This window comes from Bos indicus x Bos taurus, chromosome 5, assembly GCF_003369695.1.
Source record: "Bos indicus x Bos taurus breed Angus x Brahman F1 hybrid chromosome 5, Bos_hybrid_MaternalHap_v2.0, whole genome shotgun sequence".
Lineage (NCBI taxonomy): Eukaryota > Metazoa > Chordata > Mammalia > Artiodactyla > Bovidae > Bos > Bos indicus x Bos taurus.
This window is the reverse complement of record NC_040080.1, coordinates 70,414,301-70,441,040: the sequence shown is the minus strand read 5'-3', so window position 1 is coordinate 70,441,040 and position 26,740 is coordinate 70,414,301. Positions and strand designations below refer to the sequence as shown.

The window sequence follows — 26,740 nt, the reverse complement described above, 5'->3', positions numbered from 1 at the left end:
GTTTAACCTTAGTATATAATCCTGCATGCTCAGTCATGTCTGATTCTCTGCGACCCCACAGCTTAGCCCGCCAAGCTCCTCCATCCATGGGATTTTCCAGGCAAGAATACTGGAGTGGGTTGCCATTTCGTCCTCCAGGGGATCTTCTCTACCCAGGGATCGAACCCACGTCTCCTGTGGCTCCTGCACTGGCAGGTGGGTTCTATACCACTGAGCCACCTGGGAAGCCCCTAGTACATAATCATTGAACAACAAATACAGCCTTTTACTTTGATTAATACAAACTCTATTTATTAAGACAAAGATGGTAATCACTCTTCCTGGCTCTCTGGACATTTCAAGAGTGTGAATGGCATGAAATCTAAGCATTTCATCTTTATAAGGCAGCGTCCTTAGGCAGCTCTCTACAGAATTAGAACAGAGGTTTGAACCCTGGTGGCTCTATCATTTAGTAGCTGTGTGATCTTAGGGAAACTATTTCAAGTTTCTAAGTATTGAGTTTCGTCTTCCCCACCTGTAAGGTGACACTGATATGACCTCCCTCAAAAGGAACACACTGTAGATGTTAGCCACTAGCACTGTAGACACGAACAATATTAACTACAGGCAGTGTTTATACAGTAAGTCCCCAACATATGAACAAGGTCTGTTGGGAAAGCATATTTACAATTTATTTGCAGGTCCAACAAAGTTAGCCTACGTACCCAACTAACACACCAGACAATATAGTACTGTCCTGTAATAGGTTTATAATCCCTTTCACACAAATAATACATTAAAAAAAACACACAAAAATGTATTTTTAATCTTACAGTACAGCACCTTGAAATGTAGAATAGTAGAGTACAACAGCTGGCATACAGAGGCTGGCTTCAAATGAACAGGCAAGAAGAGTTACTGACTGGAAGAGGGAGAAGTGGGAGGTGGCAGAGCTGAAGGGTCATCAGCAATAGGAGACGGAAGGCAAGCAGAAGTTTTACTCACGCCCGATGTTGAAGGCACAGGTTCTGGTTCCTTGCTGGAACCAGATACCCATTTGCATCTTTGAAAGTTCACAACTTAAAAGTTCGTGTGTAGGGGACTCACCGTACTGTAACCAGGCACTTTGCATCAGGAAACAAGCAAAACTCCAGACCCAGGCCTTTTTCTGATTCATTATGAAAGGAGTCTAGATCTTAGCTCAAAATAATCAAATGATGAAAGACTTGAAAGGCACAGTGAACAGATGTCGGTGAACACAGAGAAGAAATCAGACTGAAGTTGTCAAAGACATAAACTGCTGACGAGGGACATGAGATGAGTCTCTATCTTAGGTGTCTTGAGCAAGGGTGCTGCTCTGCTTAAAGAGAGGAGAGAAACAGACACACATACACACACTTTATCAACATATCCCATCTGGAAGAAAGTGAGAGGAGTATGCCTTTGACAGTAGCTAGAAAAAAACTATGGTTCTCTCCATTTGTTTGGCAGATTAATTTTTGGCAACCCTTAATGAACAAGGAGAACAGGTTAAAGGCAGAGCAACCTACATCTCTAGCTGCAATCATACTCATGAAGAAAACAGAGTTCATTATCTCTCAAGGTTTTCAAACAGTGATGATACAAGGAATTGTAACAAAGTGCCTCTTTGTAGGTAAAGGTTTTAGAAAGCCTATAAAAACAATTCTTTTAAGATTGGGTCCAGTATAGCTTCTGGTGATTGGCTATATATCTCTCATTGCTTTTCTAAAGAACCATTAAAATCCCCAGTTTTTAGTGTTTGCTTTGTAAAACTGAAGTCTGTTTAGTGATTTTAATCTCTCTGGAAATGAATGAGTTTTAAATTATTTAAGGAAAAAATCTGCCACTAATAAAGACAACAGCTTCGGGTATAGCAGTAGTAAATAACAGTCATTATTATAGTAGCTCATTTTTACTGAGCCCTTACTAACTGCCAAGAGCAGTGCTAAACTCAATATGTATGCACTGCTATATTTAAAATGGATTGCTGACAAGGACCTACTGTATAGCACAGGGAACTCTATTCAATGCTATGCGGCAGCCTGAATGGGAGGGGGCTTTGGGTGAGAATGGATACATGTATACGCATGGCTGAGTCCCTTTGCTGTCCACCTGAAACTATCACAACAACATCAACTGGCTATACTGCAATATAAAGTAAAAAATTTAAAAATAAAAAAAAGAGCAGTGCTAACTTCTTTTCAGGTACAATTTTATTTAATCCTCAAAACAATGCTTATAAAATAAATGTAATCATTATACTCATTTCCAAGTTAGAAAACTGAGGTTCCAGAAGAACCGTAATTTGAACTGCACTTATCCAAGGTATTAACCTCTCCACTGTGCTGCCTTTCTTAAAGGAAGCCCAATCACTGAAATTGATGAAGATTAAAAGTACAGAGGTGGCCACTGGTAAATGTCACCACTGTCCCATTCGAAGGGCAATCTTGTCTCTAAATCAACAAAGAACAACAAGTAACAGTAAAAGCCATTAAAGGGAAAAGACAGCTCTCTATACACTTCTATGGAATGGTGCCGACCAACATTACTCACACACAGGCCAGAGAACTGTCGGCTGCAGATCCACAATGAGATAAAGAGCTTGTGCCAAAACCTAAATCAACACATCACTAAGCACTGTTTAGTTTAGCTGACATTTGTGTGGAGCAAGACTTGCTGGATAAAGGAAGCAGGGCCATGATTTACCATATCTCCTCATGGACTGCTAATAAATGGTTCTGACCAGCCCTGGTCTACGGACCAACTCTGAGCAGCAACAATCTACTGTTGAATAAAAAGCAAGTCTACAGTAACTATCCTGCAAATGACCACATTTGTTCACTCAATAGGTAGGTAGGTAAATACTATGAACACAAATGCCAGTGATGCCACTGGAAGGGTAAACTGCAAATGATTTGAGAACTGCCATTTTTTGCCTTATCAGTTCTGTAGTTCAGCCAAAAACAAATTTTTATAACCATGAAAGTTATTTTTTTTTATAAGAGTAACTGTTTTCTTTGTCTATTCTTACTAAGTATTTTTAAAAATTAACTAAAGCCCCTGGTGGCTCAGAGGTTAAAGCGTCTGCCTGCAATGCGGTTCGATCCCTGGGTCAGGAAGATTCCCTGGAGAAGGAAATGGCAACCCACTCCAGTATTCTTGCCTGGAGAATCCGATGGACAGAGGAGCCTGGTGGGCTACAGTCCACGGGGTCGCAAAGAGTCGGACACGACTGAGCGACTTCACTCACTCACTCACTCAACTAAAGTCCATACTTTATTTGGGATTCCCTTAGTTTTTAACTAATGGCCTTTTCCCGCTGCAGAATCCCATCCAGGATTTGGTCCTCAGGTCTCCTTAGGCTCTTCTTGTCTACTAAATCTTTTACAATCTAAAGTTGATTACTATTGCTTCCAGAGCCAGAGTCCATAAAAATGGCAATACACCAACACTTTTTAAGCACTTACTATGTGCCGGTCAGTTTGTCTGTTCAATACTCTACTTGTTTTACCAATGCTCTGAGTGAAGTACTATTATTTCTATTTTATAGGCAAGGAAAGTAAGGCAGGATGAGAGGAAGTTATCTGCTCATAATCCAATAGCTGGAGAGTAGTTGAGGCAGGATTTGGACCCCAGGTCAGCAGTCTGATTTCTGAGGCTATGCTACAAACTACTATGCTATACAGAATACTTATAAATTTATGCAGGTATGTTTATTTCAGAGTGTTACGGTATCTGAAAATGGGACATTAGGAGAATGTCAGAAACTTCCAGAAGATGACTGATCACAAAGACAATAAAAGTCATTTTTATTGCGTTTGACAGTGCACAGGGATTTCTGTACATTATTTCACAATGTAATACCAAGACCAATGGAGGAAAAGAGATACCTAACAGAAAAGTGACTAAAAATGTTAACCTGACTAGGATGTAGAGTTCCCAGTCCCCAAAAAAGATATATTTATTTGTAGATTAGGTATTTGGAGAATACAGGAAAAATGTGTATCACTAAAACTCTGAATTTTATAAAAATACAGTCTGGAAATTTCTCAAACATGCACTTTTGGTGACACATTTGAGAGTTCCCATTAACATTTTTAAAACAATTGTAACTGAAGGTCAGTTAGAAATGGAGTGGCCATTTGAAAAAGCATTCACTAACACACTCTCTCTTTGTAGTAGGATACTCAGCAAACTTTTCTAAGGGAAATGAAATCTAACAAATTCTCCTTTCTAAAGTCTCACACTTCACCAGCTTTCTGTGCCATATTTTTACTAGGGAATGCATCCACTGTCTGTAATGATGAAAAGAAAGGTGAAAGCTGAGCACAGCACAGAAATGAGAGCAAATTATTCAAGTCAGGAGTCAGCCCAGAAAACATTCCACTTTTCTAGGGCTGCTTAAGGAGCCTTCTAAAGAGCTGCTCTCTTTACCCACCTGTCCTTCTCTCTCTGTCCCCTGAAGACAGGGAGCAGGCAGCTCACTGCAGCAACGGCCACACCTTTGGCTCTGAGTTCCAGAATTACTGCTGGTGTTTGTGGGTTATAATTTGACTGAACTGTTGTACATCATCAATATGTGCACAAGGAAAAGCCATCACTGATCCTCAAAGAGAACTGTTCATCGGACACTGACAAGAAATCAAAATATGCCACAAAGCCATGACATATGGAAAATAAGATGAGTAGAATGACTTCTTTCTACTCTCTCTTCTTTGGTAAATAACGTTGGCAGTCGTTGGCGGCTTACTTTCATTTTTCAAATACGCTACATTCACAGCCAGACTAAAATCTGGACGTCCTCAGAGGTCAAAAATTCCTAACTTATATAAGATAAGCAGACACCTATTGTTCTATCTTAACTGCTGGAGGTCTGAGGGAGAGAACTGTTTTTGTAAGCTGCACCTTCAGAATAATAAAAGCAAATAACATAAGGACAAAAGTCCAAAGAAAGGTCTTCCACAGATCAACTGAGAAGGAGTTAGAAATGACAGCCCAGAAACTGGGACACCAAGCACTTTAAGAACTGCTGGACTCTGTGGGAGAGGGAGAGGGTGGGAAGATTTGGGAGAATGCCATTGAAACATGTAAAATATCATGTATGAAACGAGATGCCATTCCAGGTTTGATACACGATACTTGATGCATGGGGCTAGTGCACTGGGACGACCCAGAGGGATGGTATGGGGAGGGAGGCGGGAGGAGGGTACAGGATGGGGAGCACATGTATACCTGTGATGGATTCATTTTGATATTTGGTAAAACTAATACAATTATGTAAAGTTTAAAAATAAAATTTAAAAAAAAAAAAAAAAAGAACTGCTGGGACTTTGTAAACGCTCCTTATGCTACATTGGCTATTCTGCTGTGATGCCAAGAAGGCTAGAGGGTGCTACCTTTTCTAGGAAGCCTGAATTATTACAGGTCACCGCAGCCAGCTCTCGACTAGAACTCCAAGGGATAAAATGGTAGAAGTAGCTCTGAAAGAAAAGGAAAGCTGTTACCTGCAAACTCCAGGAATGAAAGACCAGACTCTGCATGATTAACAACAGAAGCAAGAGCTCAGTTTTCCAGCAGCATCTCAAGATTATTCAGAAAAGTGTGGATGTTTTCATGTGCAGCCCATATCAAAGCCTTTCATTGATCCTCACTACACATTTTCATCCCTAAAATCCACATATCCTGGATTTTTCCATGTGCAGACATATACTTATACATGAAGACCTTGAAAGTGTTAGGATAACATTATTTGCTCTCCTCTTCAGTGTATGGATCTTGGGTTATAAGCATCATTCTAGAGGGCAGGGATTAAACCCCTATAATTCTCTTTAGGAAAAAACAGACTGAGTCTTCCCAGTAACTTGACCTATATATATTTTTGGGTTCTCTTCCTAAAACAGAACTTGATATTGAATGAATTAAAAATAATTGTATGAAAGTTACTGAGAGTAGATTTAAAAGTTTTCATCACAAGAAAAAATATTCTATGTGTGGTGATATACTTACTGTAGTGCTCATTTGGAAATATTTACAACTACAGAATCATTATGTTGTACACCTGAAACTGTGCTGTGCTTAGTCGCTCAGTTGTGTCTGAGTCTTTGAGACCCCATGGGCTGTAGCCCTCCAGGCTCCTCTGTCCATGGGATTCTCCAGGCAAGAATACTGGAATGGGTTGGCATGCCCTCCTCCACACCTGAAACTAATATACTATTATATAATGTTATAATATCATAATGTCAATATTAATATAATGTCAATTATATCTCAATAAAAAATGTAATAAATTGATGGGCTTGGAATTCCCTGGTGGTCCAATGGTTAAGAATCTACCTGCCAATGCAGGGGACATGGGTTTGATTCCTGGTGCAGGAAGATTCCACATGCCACGGGGCAACTAAGCTCGTGCGCTCCAACTACTGGAGCCTGTGCTCAGTAACAAGAAAAGCCATCACCATGAGAAGCCTGAGCACCGCAACTAGAGGATAGGCCATGTGCAGCAACAGAGACCCAGAGCAGCAAGAACAAATTAATTAATTTTTAAAAACCGATGGGCTCAAAAAAAAAAAAAAAAACCTATTGAATAATTGACTTCTGCTTCCTACAGTATACTGTAAATTTAGATAGATAGCCCTGACTTTTCTGATTGAAATTAAAACACTAGATAAAATATTTTTAAAATATGATTTTAACCACATCACCAGTTTTCATATAAGTAAGGAATTTTAAAAGCCTCCAACAAGATGAAGTCAGTATAAAGCAGGTCAAATGATAACAAGTGCTATGGAGAGAGAGAACGCAAGAGAAGGAAGATGGGAAGAGCCACAGGAGGTTGAGGCTTCTGATCTTAAACAGCATGGTCAAGAAAAATATTTCAAAAGATCAGTATAATCAGACCATGTTCTATAATGACAATGCAATTAAGTTAGAAATTAGTAACAAAATGATAAATGAAATAATTTTGTATCTGAAAAATTTAAAACACTTTTAAACAGACTATGAGTCACAGAAAAAAATCACAATAGAAATTAGAAAGTACACAAAACCGAAAGATAAGAAAAACACTACATGTAAAATTTTTAGAGATATACATTCAGTTCAGCTCAGTTCAGTCACTCAGTCATGTCCAACTCTTTGTGACCCAATGGACTGCATGCCAGGCCTCCCTGTCCATCACCAACTCCCAGAGTTTACTCAAACTCATGTCCATTGAGTCGGTGATGCCATCCAACCATCTCATCCTCTGTCGTCCACTTCTCCTCCCGCCTTCAATCTTTCCCAGCATCAGGGTTTTTTCAGACAAGTCAGCTCTTCGCATCAGGTGGCCAAAGTATTGGAGTTTCAGCTTTAACATCAGTCCTGCCAATGAACACCCAGGACTGATCTCCTTTAGGATGGACTGGTTGGATCTCCTTGCAGTCCAAGGGACTCTCAAGAGTCTTCTCCAACACCACAGTTCAAAAGCATCAATTCTTCTGTGCTCAGTTTTCTTTATCGTCCAACTCTCACATTACTACATATAAAATACCAATAAGTAAACAAGGACCTACTGTATAGCACAGGGAACTATATACAGTATTTTATAATCTAAAATGGAAAAGGATCTAAAAAAGAAAAAATATATATTTTTATATATTTAACATATATATTCAGTTTTTATATAACTGAATCATTTTGCTATACATCTGAAACTACCACAACACTGTATATCAACTATACTTTAAAAAAAAAAAGAAAAGCTACATATGCTATCCTCTTAAATTGAACAATAAACATGGAAAAATAATCTTAGAGGAAATTTTATTACCTTACATGTTTACATTATAAAAAGTAACAACTTGGAAAATAAATAAGAATTTTAAAAAGGATCAGCAAATAATGCTCACAAAAAAAGTAAAAGGAAGGGAATCATAGGGAGGAAACATACTAACAAAATAGAAAACAAATATACAATACAGTAAATCAAAGAAGTATAAAACTAGTTCTTGGGAAAGACTAATAAACACACCTCTGGCAAGGTCAATCATGGAAAAAAGGGAGAAGACACACATATAAACAATTGTTACCAACAGAAAAGAAATATAACTGCAGACGCTGCAGAGATTAAAAAGGTATGAGAATACAATAAACAATTTTATGTCAATAAATTAGAAAATCTGTAAATTCAAAAGCAATGGCGTTTTTTTTCCTTGATGAAAATACTAGACCTAGATGACTTTAGTAAATATTTAAGAGTCACATAGTTCCAGTCTTACATGAATTCCTCCAGAGAACAGTAAAAGGAAATGATCTGTAGCTAATTTCAAACACTTCAAAAAAATAAATTACTCTCAGAAATTACTCAGACTGCAATGCAGTAATTATATTTTTTAAAAAAGATATAAATAGCCTCACTTTTTTTAAAATGTAAAGTCATATTTCTTTATACCTCATAGGTAAGAAGGAACCATTGTAACAAATTCAGAATACTCAGAACATAATTTTAATAAACTCCACAAAATCAAAATTTGCTAGATGAAGCAAAAACAGTATTTTAAGGGAAATTATCATAAATATTTATTAGGGGAGAAGAACAGATGCCTTTCTTAGGAATAACGCTTTTGTTAGAAATAACATTTACATTAGAAAAAAAATGCATTGTCTTAAATGCTTATAATAGCAAAGAAGGATAGAAACAATGAGCTTGAAAGCTACTAGGAATAAAACTACCAAATGACTCAACAATCCCACTACTGGGCATATACTGTGAGGAAATCATAATTGAAAAAGATACATATACCCCAGTGTTCATTGCAGCACTATTTACCATAGCTAGGACATGGAAGCAACCCAGATGTCCATCAACAGATGAATGGATAAAGAAGTTTTGGTTCATACATGCAATGGAATATTACTAAGCCATAAAAAGGAACACATCTGACTCAGTTCTAAAGAGGTGGATGAACCTAGATCCTATTATATAGAGTGAAGTAAGTCAGAAAGAGAAAAGAGAAGAGAAAAGAAAAAAACATTGTATATTAATGCATATATATGGAATCTAGAAAGATGGTACTGATGAACCTATTTAGAGAACAGATCTGTAGATACAGTGGGAGAAGGAGAGGGTAGGACAAAAAGAGAGGAGCACTGAATGAATCTGCTGAATGACACAGAGACCTCAAATCTGGTGCCCCTTGACTACCTAGAGGGGTGGGATGGGGTGGGAGGTGGAAGGGAGGTTTAAGAGGGAGGGGACCATCGGACTGCCAGGGAATTCCCTAAAATGGTATTTTAAATTAAATAGAAATCGGCCCTTATTTCAAAAATATACTATCATCAACATTATGTCAATGTATCTGAAAACATACAGAAAATGGAGACGTCTTTAGAAAAATATAACTTATCAAAACTGACTTCAGAAGGAATAAAAAGAATAAATAATACTATCACTAATAAAACTAAAGCTTAACTGCTGGTAAGCAGTTAAAAGTTCTTCACACAAAGAAAATAACTAGACTCAAATAAGCAGTTTTACGGACCTTTCAAGAGAAGGAATATTCCAAAATTTCAAAATCTTCCACAAAATAGAGAAGCAATACTCTCCAATGCATTCTGTGAGTATAAGTGGAACAAGAACCCGATAAGGACAGTGTCCGAAAGCAAAGCCATGGGTCTATTTTGTTTCAGGATTTAGAGACAAAAACCAACCAACCAAGCAAAAAACAATAAAAAAAAACACTTCCTCCTAAAAACCTAAACTAAATACTGGCAAACTGAATGCAACTATTTACATATATAATACAATGCTGAAGACAGGTTTAATTCTGGAATACAGAGATGACTTAATATTAAAAACTCTATAAAGATTTCTCATTACATTAACTGATTAAAGAACAAAAAATAATATCAATAAATGCAAAAAGAAAAAAGGTAACTTTCAACGAACTATTAATGATTAAAACTTCAAGTAAACAGAGAATATGTGAGATCTTACCTAACCTGATGAGAATATCTATAACAAAACGAAAACAATCATTATCCTTTATGGGGGAAAAAAGGCTTGAAAACACTCCCTTTAAATCCAGGACAAGAAAAGAATGCCAATTCACTACATTTATCAACTTCATACTCAAAATTCTGCCTAGGGCAAAAATAGAAGAATAAATTAAAGCCAAAAGGATTGGGAAGGAGGAAATGTAATTGTCTTCATTTGCAAATAATAAGATTTTGTAACCAAAATATGAACAAATTATTTGTAATAATAATAAACTAGTAAGGCGGCTGGATATAAGACTTTTATACAGAGGTAAATGGCATTTCTGCACACTGAACTGAACAGAAATGGCATTTCTGCACACCAGAAACAGTTAAAAAACAATTTTAAAAGAGACATCATATACAGTAAGAAAAGTGAAATAAATCTAACAAAAGACATAGAAGATATAAAACTTTATAGTAAGATATTTAAAAATAACTAAATAAATGCAGAAATATTCATATTCATGTGTAAGTAGAATTTATAATCTAATATAAAGATGCCCATTCTCTGCTAATTGCTCTATAATTTCACAGTTTTAATCAAACTGCCAATGGACTTCCCATGGAAGGAAAACTGATTCTAAAATGCACATGAAAGAGAAAGGATCAAGATCACCAAGATACGTTTGAAACGGTATAAGGAAGGAGAATTCGGCCTACCAGACATAATATAAATTATTCACTAAATTGTAAATAATTATTAGAAAATATTTCTCCATACCATAAAATGTTCTTCAAACACCTGTGTTAATGACTTCACGTGTGTAAGTTAGCTAATCACTCCCAAGTAGAATTTAGTTAACTATTCTCCACTGTTGGACATTTAGATCGTTTCCAGCTTTGCGACTTTTCTAAAGATGTTACATTTGAGTTCAATTTAATTTTGTGATAATACTTGATTGTCAGACACCCTAGATAATTCTATGATGAACATGTTGGTTATACTATAAAGGAATAATAATTCAAAATGATTACTTTATTCATTCAATTAATGTTTAACAAAGCTCTATTGGAGATGTGGGAGATAATAGACAATAATTTTTAATATCAAACTGTTCTCTGTTATGTCGGTTCTATCGCAATAAAGCTGGAAAAAGCAGAGTGCTCTCATAAGCAAAAGCAAATGAACAGTTATATGCAAAAAAACTCATTTCTACATTGATTTTATTTATTTATTTATTTTATTTATTTGGCTGAGCTAGGTCTTGTTGCAGCTTGCAAGATCGTTGGGGCATGCAAACTCAGCTGCAGCATTTGGGATCTAGTTCCCTGACCAAGGATGGAACCTAGACTCCCTGCATTGGGAGCATGGAGTCTTAACCACTGGACAACCAGGGAAGACCCTCTATAATGATTTTAAAACAAAATATTTCGCTATGAAATTAAGTCAGAGACTTTATTGGACATTATAAGAATGCTTTTTGTCACAGGACTACAGTTTTCATTTTCCATTTGGCATCATTAAGCTGGGTGCAAGCTCAGTCATATGGGACTCTGTAACCCAATGGACTGTAGCCCACCAGGCTCCTCTGTCCATGGGATTTCCCAGGCAAAAATACTGGAGTGGGTTGCCATTTCCTCCTCTAGGGGATCTTCCCGACCCAGGGATCGAACCCACCTCTCCCGTGTCTCCCGCGTTCCAGGAGGATTCTTTACTGCTTGAGTAATCAGGGAAGCTCATTTGGTATTATTAAAGGAAGAGAATATTTTAAACAAAAGTTGTAAGTAAACACATGGCAGCCTAGGGAATGTGCTTCTCGGCTCCGTTATATGTACTTGGATAAAAAGCAATGGCACAATAAAAAAAAAGAAATCCACCTTAGAAGGAGCTGGGCATCCCTCTGGTTTGCCTAGTACACATCCCTTTTTAATTTCACCATGAAACTCACTCTATTCTAAGTGTACAGAGCACTTTATTAGAATGGCTTATAATCGCCCACTTTGGGATCTATTTAGGCAGCAGATTGGTGATTATGTATTTGAATTTCAAAAAGCTTATCCAACTCAGAATATAAAAAGAAGCAGTTGAAACTAAAGAAAATAAAAGTTAAACAGATAACAAAGCCTAATTTTTAAAGACTATTCATTAGTGCCAAGTCTGTAATAAAGGCTTTCTACAAATCACCTCACAGAAGCCTCACAAAGGTAAGGAAGTAAGTACTACTATCAATATTATCCCCATTTTACAGATGAAGAAATTGACTAATAGTGGTCAAATGTATCATTAGTGGCAGGACTGAGTGGCTAACACCAAAGTTTCTGCTCTTTGCATGTTCTGTTTCTTCCCATCCTGAGGTATCAGCACATGAGCACAAATATGCTGTTAGTAAACTAGAAGGTAACTTGGGACCAACAAATAAAAACACCTTCAAGTAACAAAAATGTCTTCAAGGAACTGTCTCTAATATCAGTTTCTGACTTCAAACTACTAAAACAAAAAGAGACGGAGTGATTAGACATACAGTCTACTCGGCTTTTGTTTTTTTAATCTTAATTCTCAGTGGTATAATTTGAAATAAAAATAAGTAGCATAAAAAAGGGTTTGGTCAGTCCACAAAGTAGACTCTCAACTGGACCAGAGCTGAGGATGTAGGGGTTCCTGACCTATTTATCTCAGCTTATATAATGGTTTCAATATAATGGTTAGAGCTCAGATTTATCATCCCATAGCATATGCCAACCCTCACTGTATTTCAGAAGAACATGCTTTGCTTAAAAATTTCTCCAGAACTATTCAAGATATTTTCAAATTCATGAAACTAATCAAGTTTTCTGGACAATCTAAGAGGTCTTATTGCAATGGCTGCAATTAGCATGACCAAAATTTTAACTGTGTTACAATTGTACATATTCACCTATTTTTTCCCCTTGATCTCAAAGGCATGATGTGAAGCTACCGCCTGGGCACTGTGGTTTCTTGAAATGATCTTGGTGAAAAATAATTTTTTTTAGTTGCTGTTAATCACTTGAATTAACTCCTCCTGTTAATAGATAAAAGAGTTGTTCTCTCTTTCATCTAGCTATGATTTCTTCAACAGATGTAAAGTCTAAATAGGTAAGTGTTCTATCTCCTACTCTACTTTGTGAGGAATCTAAAAGCAAACCAAAACTTGGTTTGGTTTGCTACTGAAAAGCCGAGGACCTGGGTTCCGTCCCACGTATATTATGATTAATTGTGCAACTGACATTATGCCTCCTTATACTGTATAAGTAGGCTGGACAGGAAATGTTTAAAGTCCTTCCCAGCTATAAAATTTTAATTCACAATTTAAACTGGTATTTTCTATTGCAAGCTAAACGAAAGAACAGTAGACGTAGACACAGGTTCCGTATGAGTGACAGAACCACTTTTAATTTCCCCACTGAAACCTATCACATGATGTGAGGTCCTATCAAATTGAATTGGCAATTTCTTATGCTCCATCTGCCACCAAAATGTACTATTTGTAGTTCAGGCAGCAGGGTGGTTAAAGAACAACAGATTTTCTTGGCACTTCCTGCACATATGGCATGTAGATGAGAGTACGAGATTATCCCTTGGAAAATACTGCAAATAATAGCTGTCAATTCTTAGCAACGAACAACACGCATTATTAAAAACAAACACAACTTCCCATCCATGAGTTCCACCTCATAAAATGTGTCTTTTGATTCTTCTGACTCCCATAGGTGAACCCATATTTTTTATATGGACTCTATAATATTTCTGCTGCAGAATTCAAAAATTACTATATCTCTGAAATCCACAGATAATCCTCAACCTTCTGCTAGCCACTGGTGATCTTTTCCACTGCTAAGTTTTTTGCCAGAGATGCTAAAAGTAGTGTAGTCGACCGGTTTGAGTTTCATATATTTTTCCAGACAAACTTGCTTTTTAAGGCCCCACACAAACAAGAGATTAATTTCTCTGGATTCTAAGTCTTTGGGAAATTGACCAACATGCATGAAACAATCCTTCTCCTCCTAACACATGCAAATTATTGCTTGGGGTCCTTTGGTCCTTGATTTACACCTATCTATTCCTTTAACTCATAATCTCCAATTCTTCCCCCTCTTACAATCCTGTGCTCTACTTTTCTGAACGTGATTTTATTATTTTTTCTGTATTCTCTATGTGAATGAATACATGAGTGCTCAGTCATGTCTGACAGCCCGCCAGGTTCCTCTGCCATACAATTTTCCAGGCAAGAATACTGGAGCGGGTTGCCACCTCCTACTCCAGGGGATCTTCCTGACCCAGGGATCGAACCCACCTCTTCTGTGTTTTCAGCACTGGCAGGTGGATTCTTTACTACCACTCTACCTGGGTATTACACTTTAATTCCCTGAGAACTCAGATACGAATTCATTACGAAAAAAGTTAAAGCAAAGGTGACTCTCCCATACATGGAAGTCATCCAGAGAGTTCAATATATGTGGCTTTATTCGGAAGAGACCTGTTAAGAGTCTTCTCTTAATGAGGCCAATACAGCTAGGTTTTCCTCCAGCGATAGAATGAGCCATCTGTCTTTTGTTTACCATCAGATGAAATATCTGCTAGAACTGAGGGAGTTGGTTGTTCTCAATCCACCTATCTTTAACTAGTGGACTAGCATTCTGCCAGGGTGAGACCCTCAACCTTAAAGAGGGACTCAGGAAAAGAAACGGAAAACCAGGATCCTACCTCTGAAACTATTCTTAATGAGGGACCTATTCTCACTTCACAGACAGCAGGCCTCAGGCACTATTTAACTCTCATTTCTCTCTCACTGTCTTCTTCATGTTGCCTAGTAAGTTCAGGCGAATTTGTGCCATTCAAAGTGCATATGGTCCAATTCCATTGTATTTCCCTATTCCCATATTTACATATGGATATAAGGAGCTGGTATTAGGGGCAACGAGATCAAACCAGTCAGTCCTAAAGGAAATCAACCCTGAATATTCACTGGATGGACTGTAGGGGAAGCTTCAATGCTTTTGCCACGTGATGCAAAGAGCTGACTAATTGGAAAAGACTCTGATGTTGGGAAAGGTTGACTGCAAAAGGAGAAGGGGGAGGCAGAGGATGACGCGGTTAGATTATGTCACCAACTCAATGGATAGGAATTTGAGCAAACTCTGGGAGATAGTTAAGGACAGAGGAGCCGGGTGTGCTGCAGTCCACGGGTGGGAAACAACTTGGCACCTGAACAACAACAATCAATAGAATACAGCAACAGTGATTCTGGAACTTCTGGGGCCAGGTGGTGAGAAGCTTTGCGGCGTCCCCCTGGGTATCTCAGACCCAGTTATCATAAGAAGTGCAGTTGTCCTGATAATGGTGTGTGTGAAAAGCGGAAGATAACAGTTCAGCCCATGGGGTCATAAAGAGCTGGATATGACTTAGCGACTGAACAACAACAGTAAGGATCTGGGTTAGACACAGGATGTGTAAATACTGCAGAGGAAGTAGATGAACTTTGGACACAGGCCCTGATGAGAAAGGTAGTTCAGGTGTAGAAAGCAGTCCTAAAGCTGTCTGAGGACTCACAGGTGATTGAGGAGGGTTGAAGGGAATAGAGAGATCACTTTTTATGGGTCGCAATTTGTTCCAAAAATAATTTTCACCATGTTCATAATTTTTCCTTGGATTTGATGGACACATTTTAAACACAGGAACATATCCTGTTTTATTGATTTTTAAACCAATGTTGAGGGCCTAAACTCTCAAAGTATATAAGTAACCATGTAACTATAGAATTTATTAATCATGAGAATATTTTTCAGATAAGAACTTGATCATGAACAAACAACCTTAGAGCAGAAATAAAGAAACCAATTCTTAGAAGTACATGCTGCCAGTCAGCGCTGCAGATAGCACAAAATCCAGACTGCCACCCCTTGAAGACTTGCCACAAAGAGCCATGCGGAAAAACTGTACAGAGAAATGGTGATTGTGAACAGGAGTTCTACCTGAGAAAGGCTGTTGGATTTGTTAAGAAAAGAAAGGTTATGCTCATTAGAAAGTTTATCTGTCTCTAAGCAAATAATTACTTCTCTGCTAAAATAACTTCCATGTCAATGTAACCAGTTCCTACAAGCATACATTATCTTAACTGCAAGCCGATAAAAATCTGTGTTTCCTGAAGAGTGTTCATCTTAACTCCATTACTGGAGTCAACCTAAAGGAAATGTAAGTCCCTGGGCTTGCATATTGTGTTTGCCTCTAGTCATAAGTTGGTCCAGATTCTCACTGATTGACAGAGGGTTTCCCTTCCAGGTCCTTTCACTGGACTCCAGGCATTTTCACAACTTGACCACACAAAAGAACTCCCAGGCTGCTCCTGCCTTTCCCAAGACAAGTACAGGAATGCCTTTCTCTGCAGCCCTTTCATAAGATTGTGTCTGTACAAACACAGGTGTCTACAAAGCAATTTTTATCAACTTTGCATTGAATATTCCAAAGAACAGCAGTAATCTCAACACTCCATCCATTGTCTCAATGGATGGTAAAAGCTACCAGTGATAGAGGAAGAGGAAAAAATAAACAACAAATAAATGTTTATTAAACACTTCATCAGCAACACAAAATACTTGTACCAGAGAGAAAATATATATTTTAAACCGCAATACACATTAAGTAAAAATGCCATAATCAACCATAACTAGATTCCTTCATTAGGTGACCATGTAAATGGTCAAACTACTACTCAAACATTCAAACCTTCATTTTACATGCAAGTGGCCTCCAGCAAATGATAAAGCAATATTCCCGTGTGAGTGTGAAAGATGGCACTGAATTCCGGCCCATTATAGAGGAAGAGTCAGATTCCACTAGTCCTTTCTTGGTTTAACTGCCAGGCTTTTAGGGAGCTGTTTTATAGAAGGGGGACTCGCCCTGATAAATGAGTGATTAGTGCAAATGTCGCCAATTTCCTGCACTCAAGGAAGCTCTAGACCACTAAGGGTCCAGACTTCAGAAAAATGACTCCTTAAAAGAAAAAAAAAAATTACATGACAATGTATCAATGGCTGTGACAATGGTATATTCTTAAAAAAAAAAAAAAAGATGCTGGTGTTGATAACTGGGGGGGAACCTCTGCTGCTGCCTACCTCCTATGTAAGTTGCCGGCTGAAGGTGGTTAATTTAAAGCCAGTTCTCCCCTATTGGAGGTGGCGAGCGGGCAGCGGGGGAGAGCCACCGGGTTTCCAGCTCCCCGTGGACCTGACGGGACTGGGACTGAGCCTGGCTCGCACGAAGCCCCGGATGGCTCAACCAGGCGCTCCAGTTGTCTCTCACCACCTTCCTCCAACGCAGACCCCCAAGTTAAAAACGCAACTCCCGGAGCACAATGACAAGAAAGCACACAAAAGGAGCCAGGCAGCCGCTCCCATCCGTACCTTTGACTTGACTTTCATACTCGGCGATGATCTCTTTGTCCTTTTTGAATCTGCTCGGAGTGGACATTATCCAGCTGTTCTGGGTTTGCTTTCAATGGGCAAGTTCTGTAAGGGGTCACCGACCAGTCAGTCTCCTCGGAGAAGCAGAGAGTTGTACTCCCAAATGCCGGGAACCCAGAAGCAGCACCGACGGGAGGGAGAGGAGGAGAAGGAGGAGGGGAAAAAAAGGAGCGAGCCGAGAACTAGATTAACCCGGGCGCTGGCACCATACTCTCGGGATCGAGCTGCCGTCGGCGATGCGGAGGGGAGCCCAGGGCTCGGGGCCGGAGAGGCCCGGCGCGCCGGCGAACTCCAGCGGGCGAGTGGCGGGGGGCGTCTCCCTGCCCACCCCACCCGGAGCCCGGCCACTTCCTCTACAGCCGCTGGGCGGACGCGGGGATAGCGCCGGCACTCCGCACCATTGTTAGCCACCCGCACGGGGAGCGTGGGGCAGGGCCAGCCGGGGAGGGCGGGCGCCGCGACCCTCCCTTCCTGCTCAGCCGCCCGCTCCGGCGCTCAGGGGTCCCGCCCGGGCTGGGGATGCTGCTGCCGCTCCTCCGTCTGCACACACGGCTGCTACTGCCCCGGGCAGGGTAGATGAATCGCGATCCTAAAACGAGTCCCGGGCGGCCGCCGCGAGGGCGGCTAACGCGCTGTAAGAACGCGTCCTGGGCGCAGCCCCGGCGGAGTTTAGGTTTCCACCGCCGGCGCCTCGCGGGGCCTCCGCCTCCTGGGCCACGGTGCACCGAGACTGCCTCTTTCTCCCGGTCCCCCTTGCAGCTGCTGCCCCCAGGAGGCCGCAGGCTACCGGCACACCCTCACGCGCCCCTGGAGGAGCCGCGCCCCTGGCGGCCGCAAAGTTGCAGGCGCGCTCACGGCCCGCGGCTCCCCGGCGTCTGGGGAGCGAGCTGCGGGCGGCAGCGGCCCGGGCGGCCGCGCCGGGCTCGGCGAGGCGGGGCAGGGCTAGCGGGAGGGGCCCGACCGACCTCTCTTCTCCACCCTCGCCCCGCTCCTCCCCACTGGCGCGGTAAGCAAGCGCGGCGCTTCTCCAGGAAGATGGATGCCTCTTGTGGCCAACCGCAGCCCGACCCTGCGTACCGAGCCCGGCGGCCGTGGGCGACGCCCCCAGCGCCTCCCCGGCTTGCGCTGCCCCAGCCGCTGGAAAACCCCACCCGACCGGTGGGCAGTCTTCGACCCGGGGTGAGCGCTGTGGTGGGGCTCTTTTGAGTCCAGTGGGGAAAATCAGACTTTGGATGTCTCCATGAACGAATGGGATATTACTCCCAACCCCAGTAGGAACACTGGAGTCTGAATTGTCTTGGATGTTAAGAATCAAAAAAAAAAAAAAAGCGAAGCTATTCGATCAGGCAGAGAAACATATCCATCTTGAGCACCATATTCTCCCCATCCTAAAAGTAGCTAGAGAACGTCAGCATGGTGGGAAAGGCGTGGTGGGGAAACAGGTAGTACTTAAGATGTCTGTAGGTTTTGGCGGACACATTTAGCGTTTGGGACCTTCTCCACTTCCCAGGGGCTCAGGGGTAAAGAATCCGCCTGTCTATGCAGGAGATGAGGGTTCGAACCCTGAGTCGGAAAGATCTGGAGGAGGAAATGACAACCCACTCCAGTATTCTTGCCTCGAAAATTTAATGGACAGAGGAGCCTGGTGGGGTACAGTCAACAGCATGGCAAAGAATTCGATATGACTGAGCACGCACGCACACCGTCCTTCTCCAGTATTATAGGCCTGATTTATCAAAGTGATTTGTCCAAAGGCGTGTCCATATCAAATGGTGCTAGATCTAAAGAGAGTAGGGACTTTGAGACTTTATTCATTCTTGTATCCAGTGATAAGATTTCTTACTGTGGGCCAACCACCAAATAAGAACTAGGGACTCAGACAGTAGAATTCTGCCCTAAAAGGTCTCAAGATCTATTGTTGTATAAATAAGTAATTACAGGCAGTACTGTAGAGCTGTAAGAGAGCTACTCCCTCTTTGGGAGCCTTGAGGAAAGAAAAATGCACCGAATAAAAGGCTGGGGGAGAAAGTCTTCCCAGAGAAGAGATATTTGAACTGGATTTAAAGGGTGAGTAGTAAGTAGTTTGCCACCTTAGAGAGAGAAAGTGTTGCATTTCAGGGAGAAGGAAAATCCTACTCTGGGGGAACTGCAAATGAGATACAGGATGCCCTCCTCTGAAATACCAGATCTTTGACAGTAGGCGAAAATTATTAAAAAAAAAAAAAAAAGTAAAACATGTGTTTCAAGTGAGTGCGTGCACATTGTTTTTAGTTATATAGCTTTTTTAAATTTAATTTTTAGGCAAATCTTTTTACATTATAACAACAGAATAGAATGTAAGGAAAAAGTGAAAAAAATCTATTCTTTCCATTTTGCGACACAGGAGGTTAACTATGGAATCCCTGACTGCCCTAGTTTCATGTGTGCCTGTTTTATGTAAGAGTGTTGGGTGAAGAGCCAGATATCCAAAGCAGAGGTGAGAAGGAAGGTCAGGGCCAACTGGGAGAGGCCTCCTGTGCCGAGCTCTTGGACACAGTTCTGCAGACAGCAGTGAGCCTTTTAAGTAGAGAAGTGTCATGATCACATACATGTTTTATAAGGGTAACTGTTGGCAGCGTGGAAGGATCAGTTGGCCAGGAGGGTAGAGAGACCAGAGGCAAGTATACTTTGGCAGTCAGTTCAGTTCAGTCGCTCACTTGTGTCCGACTCTTTGCCACCCCATGGACGGCAGCATGTCAAGGCTTCCCTGTCCATCACCAACTCCTGGAGCGTACTCAAGCTCATGTCCATTGAGTCGGTGATGCCATCCAACCATCTCATCCTCTGTTATCCCCTTCTCCTCACACCTTCAATCTTTCCCAGCATCAGGGTCTATTCAAATGAGTCAGCTCTTCACATCAGGTGGCCAAAGTATTGCCACCATGAGGTGGCAGCATCAGTCCTGCCAATGAATACTCAGGATTGATCTCCTTTAGGATGGACGGGTTGAATCGCCCTGCTGGCCAACGTATGCTCAAGAGTCTTCTCCAACACCACACTTCAAAAGCATCAATTCTTCGGCATAGCTTTCTTTATAGTCCAACTTTGTGGAGCCTGGTGGGCTGCTGTCTATGGGGTCGCACAGAGTCGGACACGACTGAAGTGACTTAGCAGCAGCAGCAGCACATCCATACATGACCACTGGAAAAACCATAGCTTTGACTAGACGGACCTTTGTTGGTAAAGTAATGACTCTGCTTTTTAATATGCTATCTAGGTTGGTCATAGCTTTACTTCCAAAGAGCAAGCATCTTTTTGATGGCTGCAGTCACCATCTGCAGTGATTTTGGAGCCCCCCCAAAATAAAGTCTCTCACTGTTTCCCCACCTATTTGCCATGAAGTGATGGGACAGATGCCATGATCTTCGTTTTCTGAATGTTGAGCTTTAAGCCAACTTTTTCACTCACCTCTTTCATCAAGAGGCTCTTTAGTTCTTCACTTTCTGCCATAAGTGTGGTGTCATCTGCATATCTGAGGTTATTGATATTTCTCCCGGCAATCTTGATCACAGCTTGTGCTTCATCCAGCCTGGCATTTCGCATGATGTACTCTGTATGTAAGTTAAATAAGCAGGGTGACAATTTACAGCCTTGATGTACTCCTTTCCTGATTTGGAACCAGTCCGTTGTTCCATGTCCAGTTCTAACTGTTGCTTCTTAACCTGCGTACAGATTTCTCAGTTACTTTGGCAGTAACTGTAGTCAAATCCAAATATATTCATATCATTCACCCATGGAGCCACTGAGATTTATTTCATATTTGCACCTGGGAAACATAACACAGCAGCAGAGAGTGCAGCCACTGGAAATGAACTGTTGGCTGAGTCTAGACCTTGTAACCTTTAGGTGGTTACAAGCCCCAAAGACAGGGTACCCAGAGGTGAATACTAGCTCTGCTGCTTCCCAAGGGAGCTGATAAAAACTACTGCATCTCCTGGGGCCTCAGTCTCCTCATCTGAAAAATGGGTAAATGCCTCATTCCTGGGACTGTTATAAGCACTTACTGAGACAATCCTTAAAAAGTACTTCTAAGAACTCCAGACCTTTGTACCTACCCAGTGAGTATTAGTTATCTTTGTTATCTCAGCTGTAATCTGACAGAAAGCAATTTAAACATTGGAGACAGTATCTTAATCATTTTTGAGTTTATCATGGTGCCCAATAAACTGTCAATAAACTTTTTTTTTTAATGTCCATGTCTTAATATTAGTAAGCCACCATTTTATTGCTGTAGAAGGTAGGGTCACAAATACAAAACAAATCATTTTGCATACATTCTTATAAGAAGCTTACAAGGTGATTGCTATTGTCCTCGTTTTACAGAGAGAACCTGGAAAGTCCAGTAACTGCAAAGGCCAGCATTCCAGCCCACATCTGCTTTCCTCTAAAGTGAGTTTTCCTGGTTTGTCACTCTTCTGCCTATGAACTTACAGTTCCTATACGCTTGTGATGGGGTCTTCCCTGTAGCTCAAACGGTAAAGAATCTGCCTGCAACCCAGGAGTCCTGGGTTTGATCCCTGGGTCAGGAAGATCCTCTGGAGAAGGGAATGGCAATTCACTCCAGTATTCTTGCCTGGAGAATCCCATGGACAGAGGAGCCTGGCGGGCTACAGTCCATGGGATCGCAAAGAGTCAGAAACGACTGAGCGACTAACGCTACTAAACACTTGTGAAGGAGGTTCATGTATAGTGACCTGTGTATGACTGACTGATGGTTTTCCCTTGGTGGATCTCTTCTGATCCAGCCATTCAGAGTGATTCACAAGTCACTTCTTAATCTCTTCAAGTTCTCCTCAACTTTCCCATATTTTGCCTCACAAACCTTATCCTGAGAATGCCTATGACACAAAATCCAGAAAGCTAGGGTCAGTCAAATTGGGAGACAGTCAACTGTGACTCTAATTCTGTGACTTTGCTCCCCCTTGTGGTACCTGTTTTCTTAGTTTTGCAACAGAGATGGCTGCACTTTGCCCCTAAAACCTACCCCTCCCCTGTCACATTCTCATTCTTTAGGGGCAAGCAGTGAGAAATCTGGGGTGCCTAAAAGTGGGATCCATACTACAAATTAAGCCACTCTGTTATCTAATATTTTCATTTTAGGACCACTCCAAATTTCCAGAAGTAAATTCATTATTTGATCAGTAACCCTGGAAATAGGTAGGAGAATGTACCTGGTTCCTCGAAGCCACAAAATACACCATTCACTTTATTGCAGCATCACTTTGTCCTAGTGGCAGATAATTTCAGTTATTTAAAAGTTAAATACAAACACATTAAGGAGTCAATACCAAATTCACAGAATTTTTTTTTATAGTTTTAGTGTATAAGAATTTCACGTCTAAGGTAGACCAGTCTGCTACTACTCTTCACATCAGGGATACAGTCTACTCTGCCCACTGGGATGAAAAAACTGATGAAGCCCTGCCAGTATTCTAGGTTATATTATTGGATCCAGCTAGAGTATCAGACGGAGAAGGCAACGACACCCCACTCCAGTACTCTTCCCTGGAAAATCCCATGGACAGAGGAGCCTGGAAGGCTGCAGTCCATGGGGTTGCTGAGGGTCGGACATGACTGAGCGACTTCACTTTCACTTTTCACTTTCATGCATTGGAGAAGGAAATGGCAACTCACTCCAGTGTTCTTGCCTGGAGAATCCCAGGGATAGGGGAGCCTGGTGGACTGCCGTCTATGGGGTCGCACAGAGTCAGACATGACTGAGGCGACTTAGCAGCAGAGTATCAGACCACCAATTGTTGTGCATCCATATCTTATATTGTCTTGACTCTGTGGACACCCCTCTTGGCATCTCAAATTCTTGCAGCAGAGCTTTCCGAAGATTACATTCCGAAGATTATCATGTCCTGGGGCAAGGTTTTATAAAGTATGATCTTACCATTGACCACCTATATCAGAATCACCTTGGGGGTCTGTTTAGAATTCATGCACATGGGAGCTCTTCTGTACTTAAAGCCACACTTCTTGACTTCAGTGTGCATACAAATCACCTGTGCATATTTAACCTTGTTAAAATAAGGTTGTACTGGAGTGAGGCCTGAGATCCTGCACTTCTAATAAGCTCCTAAGCATGTCAGTAATGCTGCCTTGAAGACCACCATTGGAGGACCAAAGACAAATAGGGTCCAAATTTTGGGTTAGGGGAAAGTCTCCCAGTGATTCTTACTGCTTGAGAATCTTGGCCCAAGGGCTATTAAAAGTGTATCCCTATAAAAGATTTGCCACATTTACTCAAGTGAGACTGATGATATGGTTAAGATTTTTTTTCAATTTAATGTATATCTAAGAAACTGGACTGTTTTCACCTTTAAGATAATAAAATTTAACTTTTTTCATTTATAAAAGGAGGATAATAATTTCCCTAATAACTTTGTGGTAGGGCTTAAATGCAAAATGTATATAAAACACACACCAAGCCAGGCACATAATGTTGGCTGTTCTTGCATTGCTGTTACGGTTTTGGTGCAGAAAGTTAACTTCCAAGTGTATAGCAAAACTGTTGCAATTGCGGAGGACCTTATAGGGTGTTCATCTCTTATTTACTTCCTTGTCTAAACTTCCTGTGTTAGTTGAGAATTTCTTTATTCTTAATGGTTTTGTTTTGTAGTTTATTGGTTTATGGTGTGTCTGTATTTCCAGTACACTACCTTACATCTTTTATAGAATGCTTTGATAGTCTATTCAGTCCTAATCAACACATAATTATTGTCTATGAAGTTGAATCATATGACAATGCTGATATTTGACCATTTTTGATATAATAGATAGCAATGCCATATGATTCAACCCAATACCATCAGGCTGAATTAGTGTAAACAAAATTCGATAATAAAAACCCACTTCCGAATATCCAAGTGAAGGCTCTATTGAACCCTGCCCAGATCTAGGGAAATCCCAGTTGCTCCTAGGTTGGATTGGCCCCATGCAGTCTGCCAGGTAGTCAATCAAGAAATATTAATCACTGTAGTAAAAGAACTTGGCCCATAATTTAACAGCAGCTTGTGGAAATGGACCATATAAATAGCCATTTTCCCTTTCCTGGCAACAGAGGAGTAAAGACAAGCTGTCAAAAGATCTTGCCAGTTTCATTCTGATGCACTTTCCCTGGCAGGGATGAGGGCAGAATGTTACAGTAAAGATGAGTATAGATAACACCCTGAGGGGGTCGGTGCAGGAGATACTAAGGACAGAGGGTAGGAGAGGAAGGATGAGAAAGGAAGAGGTACAGACATTAGTCACAGGGAGAGAAGCAGCAAAAGAGAACAATAAAATGAATGATTCTTCTCAAATGTTCATTTGTGTAATTCAACTCCCCTCCCCACCAAAAAATTCTTCTCCAATTTTCAAGAAAACTAAAGCTAAAATAAATTGGGGTTTTTAAATATCTGTAATTTTCTTTGAATAAAAGTGCTTTAGAATATTTTTAACCATCTGCCCAAAATCACATTTCCATTTTGCACAAATCATTAAAATAGAATTTGCTTGTTTAATCTCATATTCATAACTTCCAAACACCCACACATAACAGTCTTCTCATCAGAGTTACTATTTTCTGCTTTGAAATCCTACTATGACTTCCCATGTGGCTGCTGCACAATATAAGCAGAATATGAATAGTCAATGAACCCATCCTGATGAAAGTATTAAAACCCATTACTTATAAATAAAAAAAAAAAGATATGATTACTCAGAGGAAAACAGCCAAAGAAAGTTAGGCGAGAAATGGCAGTTTCAATTCAGCTGTCAGAATCCAGAGATGGATTAGTATGCAGTGCAAACACTCACAAAAAGTTTAATTATTCCAAGAAATACATGCATCTCGAATGCTTATAATTTAGGAAATGAATGACATACCCCTCCTTTTCTTGCCGTTATTCTTTGGCAGCAGACATTTTAAAACTGCCTAATTTTGTCACCTCTTCTACAGAGAGACAAGTCTGCACAGTTACTCCTCATTTTAGACACAGAAATGTTCCTGGTGAGTATACCAGGGAAGTGGAAGGTTTGGAAAGCAATTATCATCTGTGTTTTTTTTTTTTAATATACATCGAATTTTTATGTAGTAGGTCTTTCTTTAAAGCAGCGGTTCTTAAGCCAATCAGAACCAGTGTTGCCTTAAATTTTAAAAAATTTCTTTGTTTTTTGAGCAGTGTTAGGGCCACAGGGAAGAGAGAGCACAGGTACACTGCCTCGCTCCTGACACTTCCCCTTTATTAACATTTTCCTTGTTAATATTTTGCTTTCTTGAGGTACCTTTGTTACCACTGATGAGTCAAAATTGATATATTATTATTCGCTGAAATCCATAGTTTACATCAGGGTTCACTCTTTGTGCCATATATTCTATGGGTTTTGACAAGTGTATAATGACCTGCATTCACTAATACAGTAGTATGAAGAATAGTCACTACCCTAACTACCACTTTTTTATAATAAATGATTTTGTAACACCCAACTTGCTATCCTAAAAGAAAATGTATAGAAAATAACATTTACCTGTACTCATATTTTTCTTTATGCAATCAATATAATATCCTACCTGCAAAATGAAGACCAAAAAAACCAAAGTAAGTAATGAAGTGATATAAATTTCAGTATGTAAACACTCAGACCCAACTCAGTAGAAGGCTTGAAGTAGTCAGATAAATTTAGATAAGAGCGAAGTAATAAGACCAGAAGATATTCCATACAGGATGCACAAATTTTATATGTCAATTGTACCTCATTAAAGCTGTGGGAAAAAAGAAAAAAATAAATGTACAGGTCAATGAGTGCAAGTCAAAGGTATGCATGAATGTTAGAATAAAACCAGCATGCTAATATGTATCAAAACTACTGTGCGTTTAACAAGTTAATTGGAGTAAGACTAAAGCTTCATATAATTTAAATGAATATTTCGCATATATGAATGGCTGGTGGGACAATTCTTGATTAATAGGAGACTGACCTGGGTGTTGCAGGACATCCAGCCTTGGACCTGTTCACTGAATGCTAACATCACTCCTCTCTGAATATGGAGACAAGTCAACTTCTGACATGGTCAAAAGTTTCCTAAGAAACAATTCAGTTTCTAAGAGAACCACTCTCTTAAAAGTCTAATAGAGACTGGTGTCACTATTATCTCCTGGGGGCTTTTTTTCTGGACAATTTTTCCTGCCTCATCTTCTGAATTTTCCTTGGAAGAACTCGGAGTTAGATCTGTATCTCATTTCATTTGCTGAAGGTAGGCATTCCCAATAGAAAGGAA

The 26,740-nt window shown here is 40.3% G+C and overlaps 1 protein-coding gene across 3 annotated transcripts in view; it reads right to left on the bottom strand.

Moving 5' to 3' along the window:
• Window positions 1-17,766, bottom strand: part of SRGAP1 (SLIT-ROBO Rho GTPase activating protein 1) — a 311,091-nt gene extending 293,325 nt beyond the window's left edge. For 2 of the 3 annotated variants that reach the window (XR_003511173.1, XM_027542430.1), the window contains exon 1: window positions 17,377-17,569. Coding sequence is in view for 2 of the 3 variants with exons in the window: in XM_027542430.1 (XP_027398231.1) it covers window positions 17,377-17,443 (67 nt within the window). In the remaining variant the exon portion in view is untranslated. Of the gene's footprint in view, window positions 1-17,376 lie in introns of all 3 variants that reach the window. The other variant, XM_027542431.1, reaches the window with a different exon arrangement.
• Between the last annotated feature and the right edge of the window lie 8,974 nt (window positions 17,767-26,740).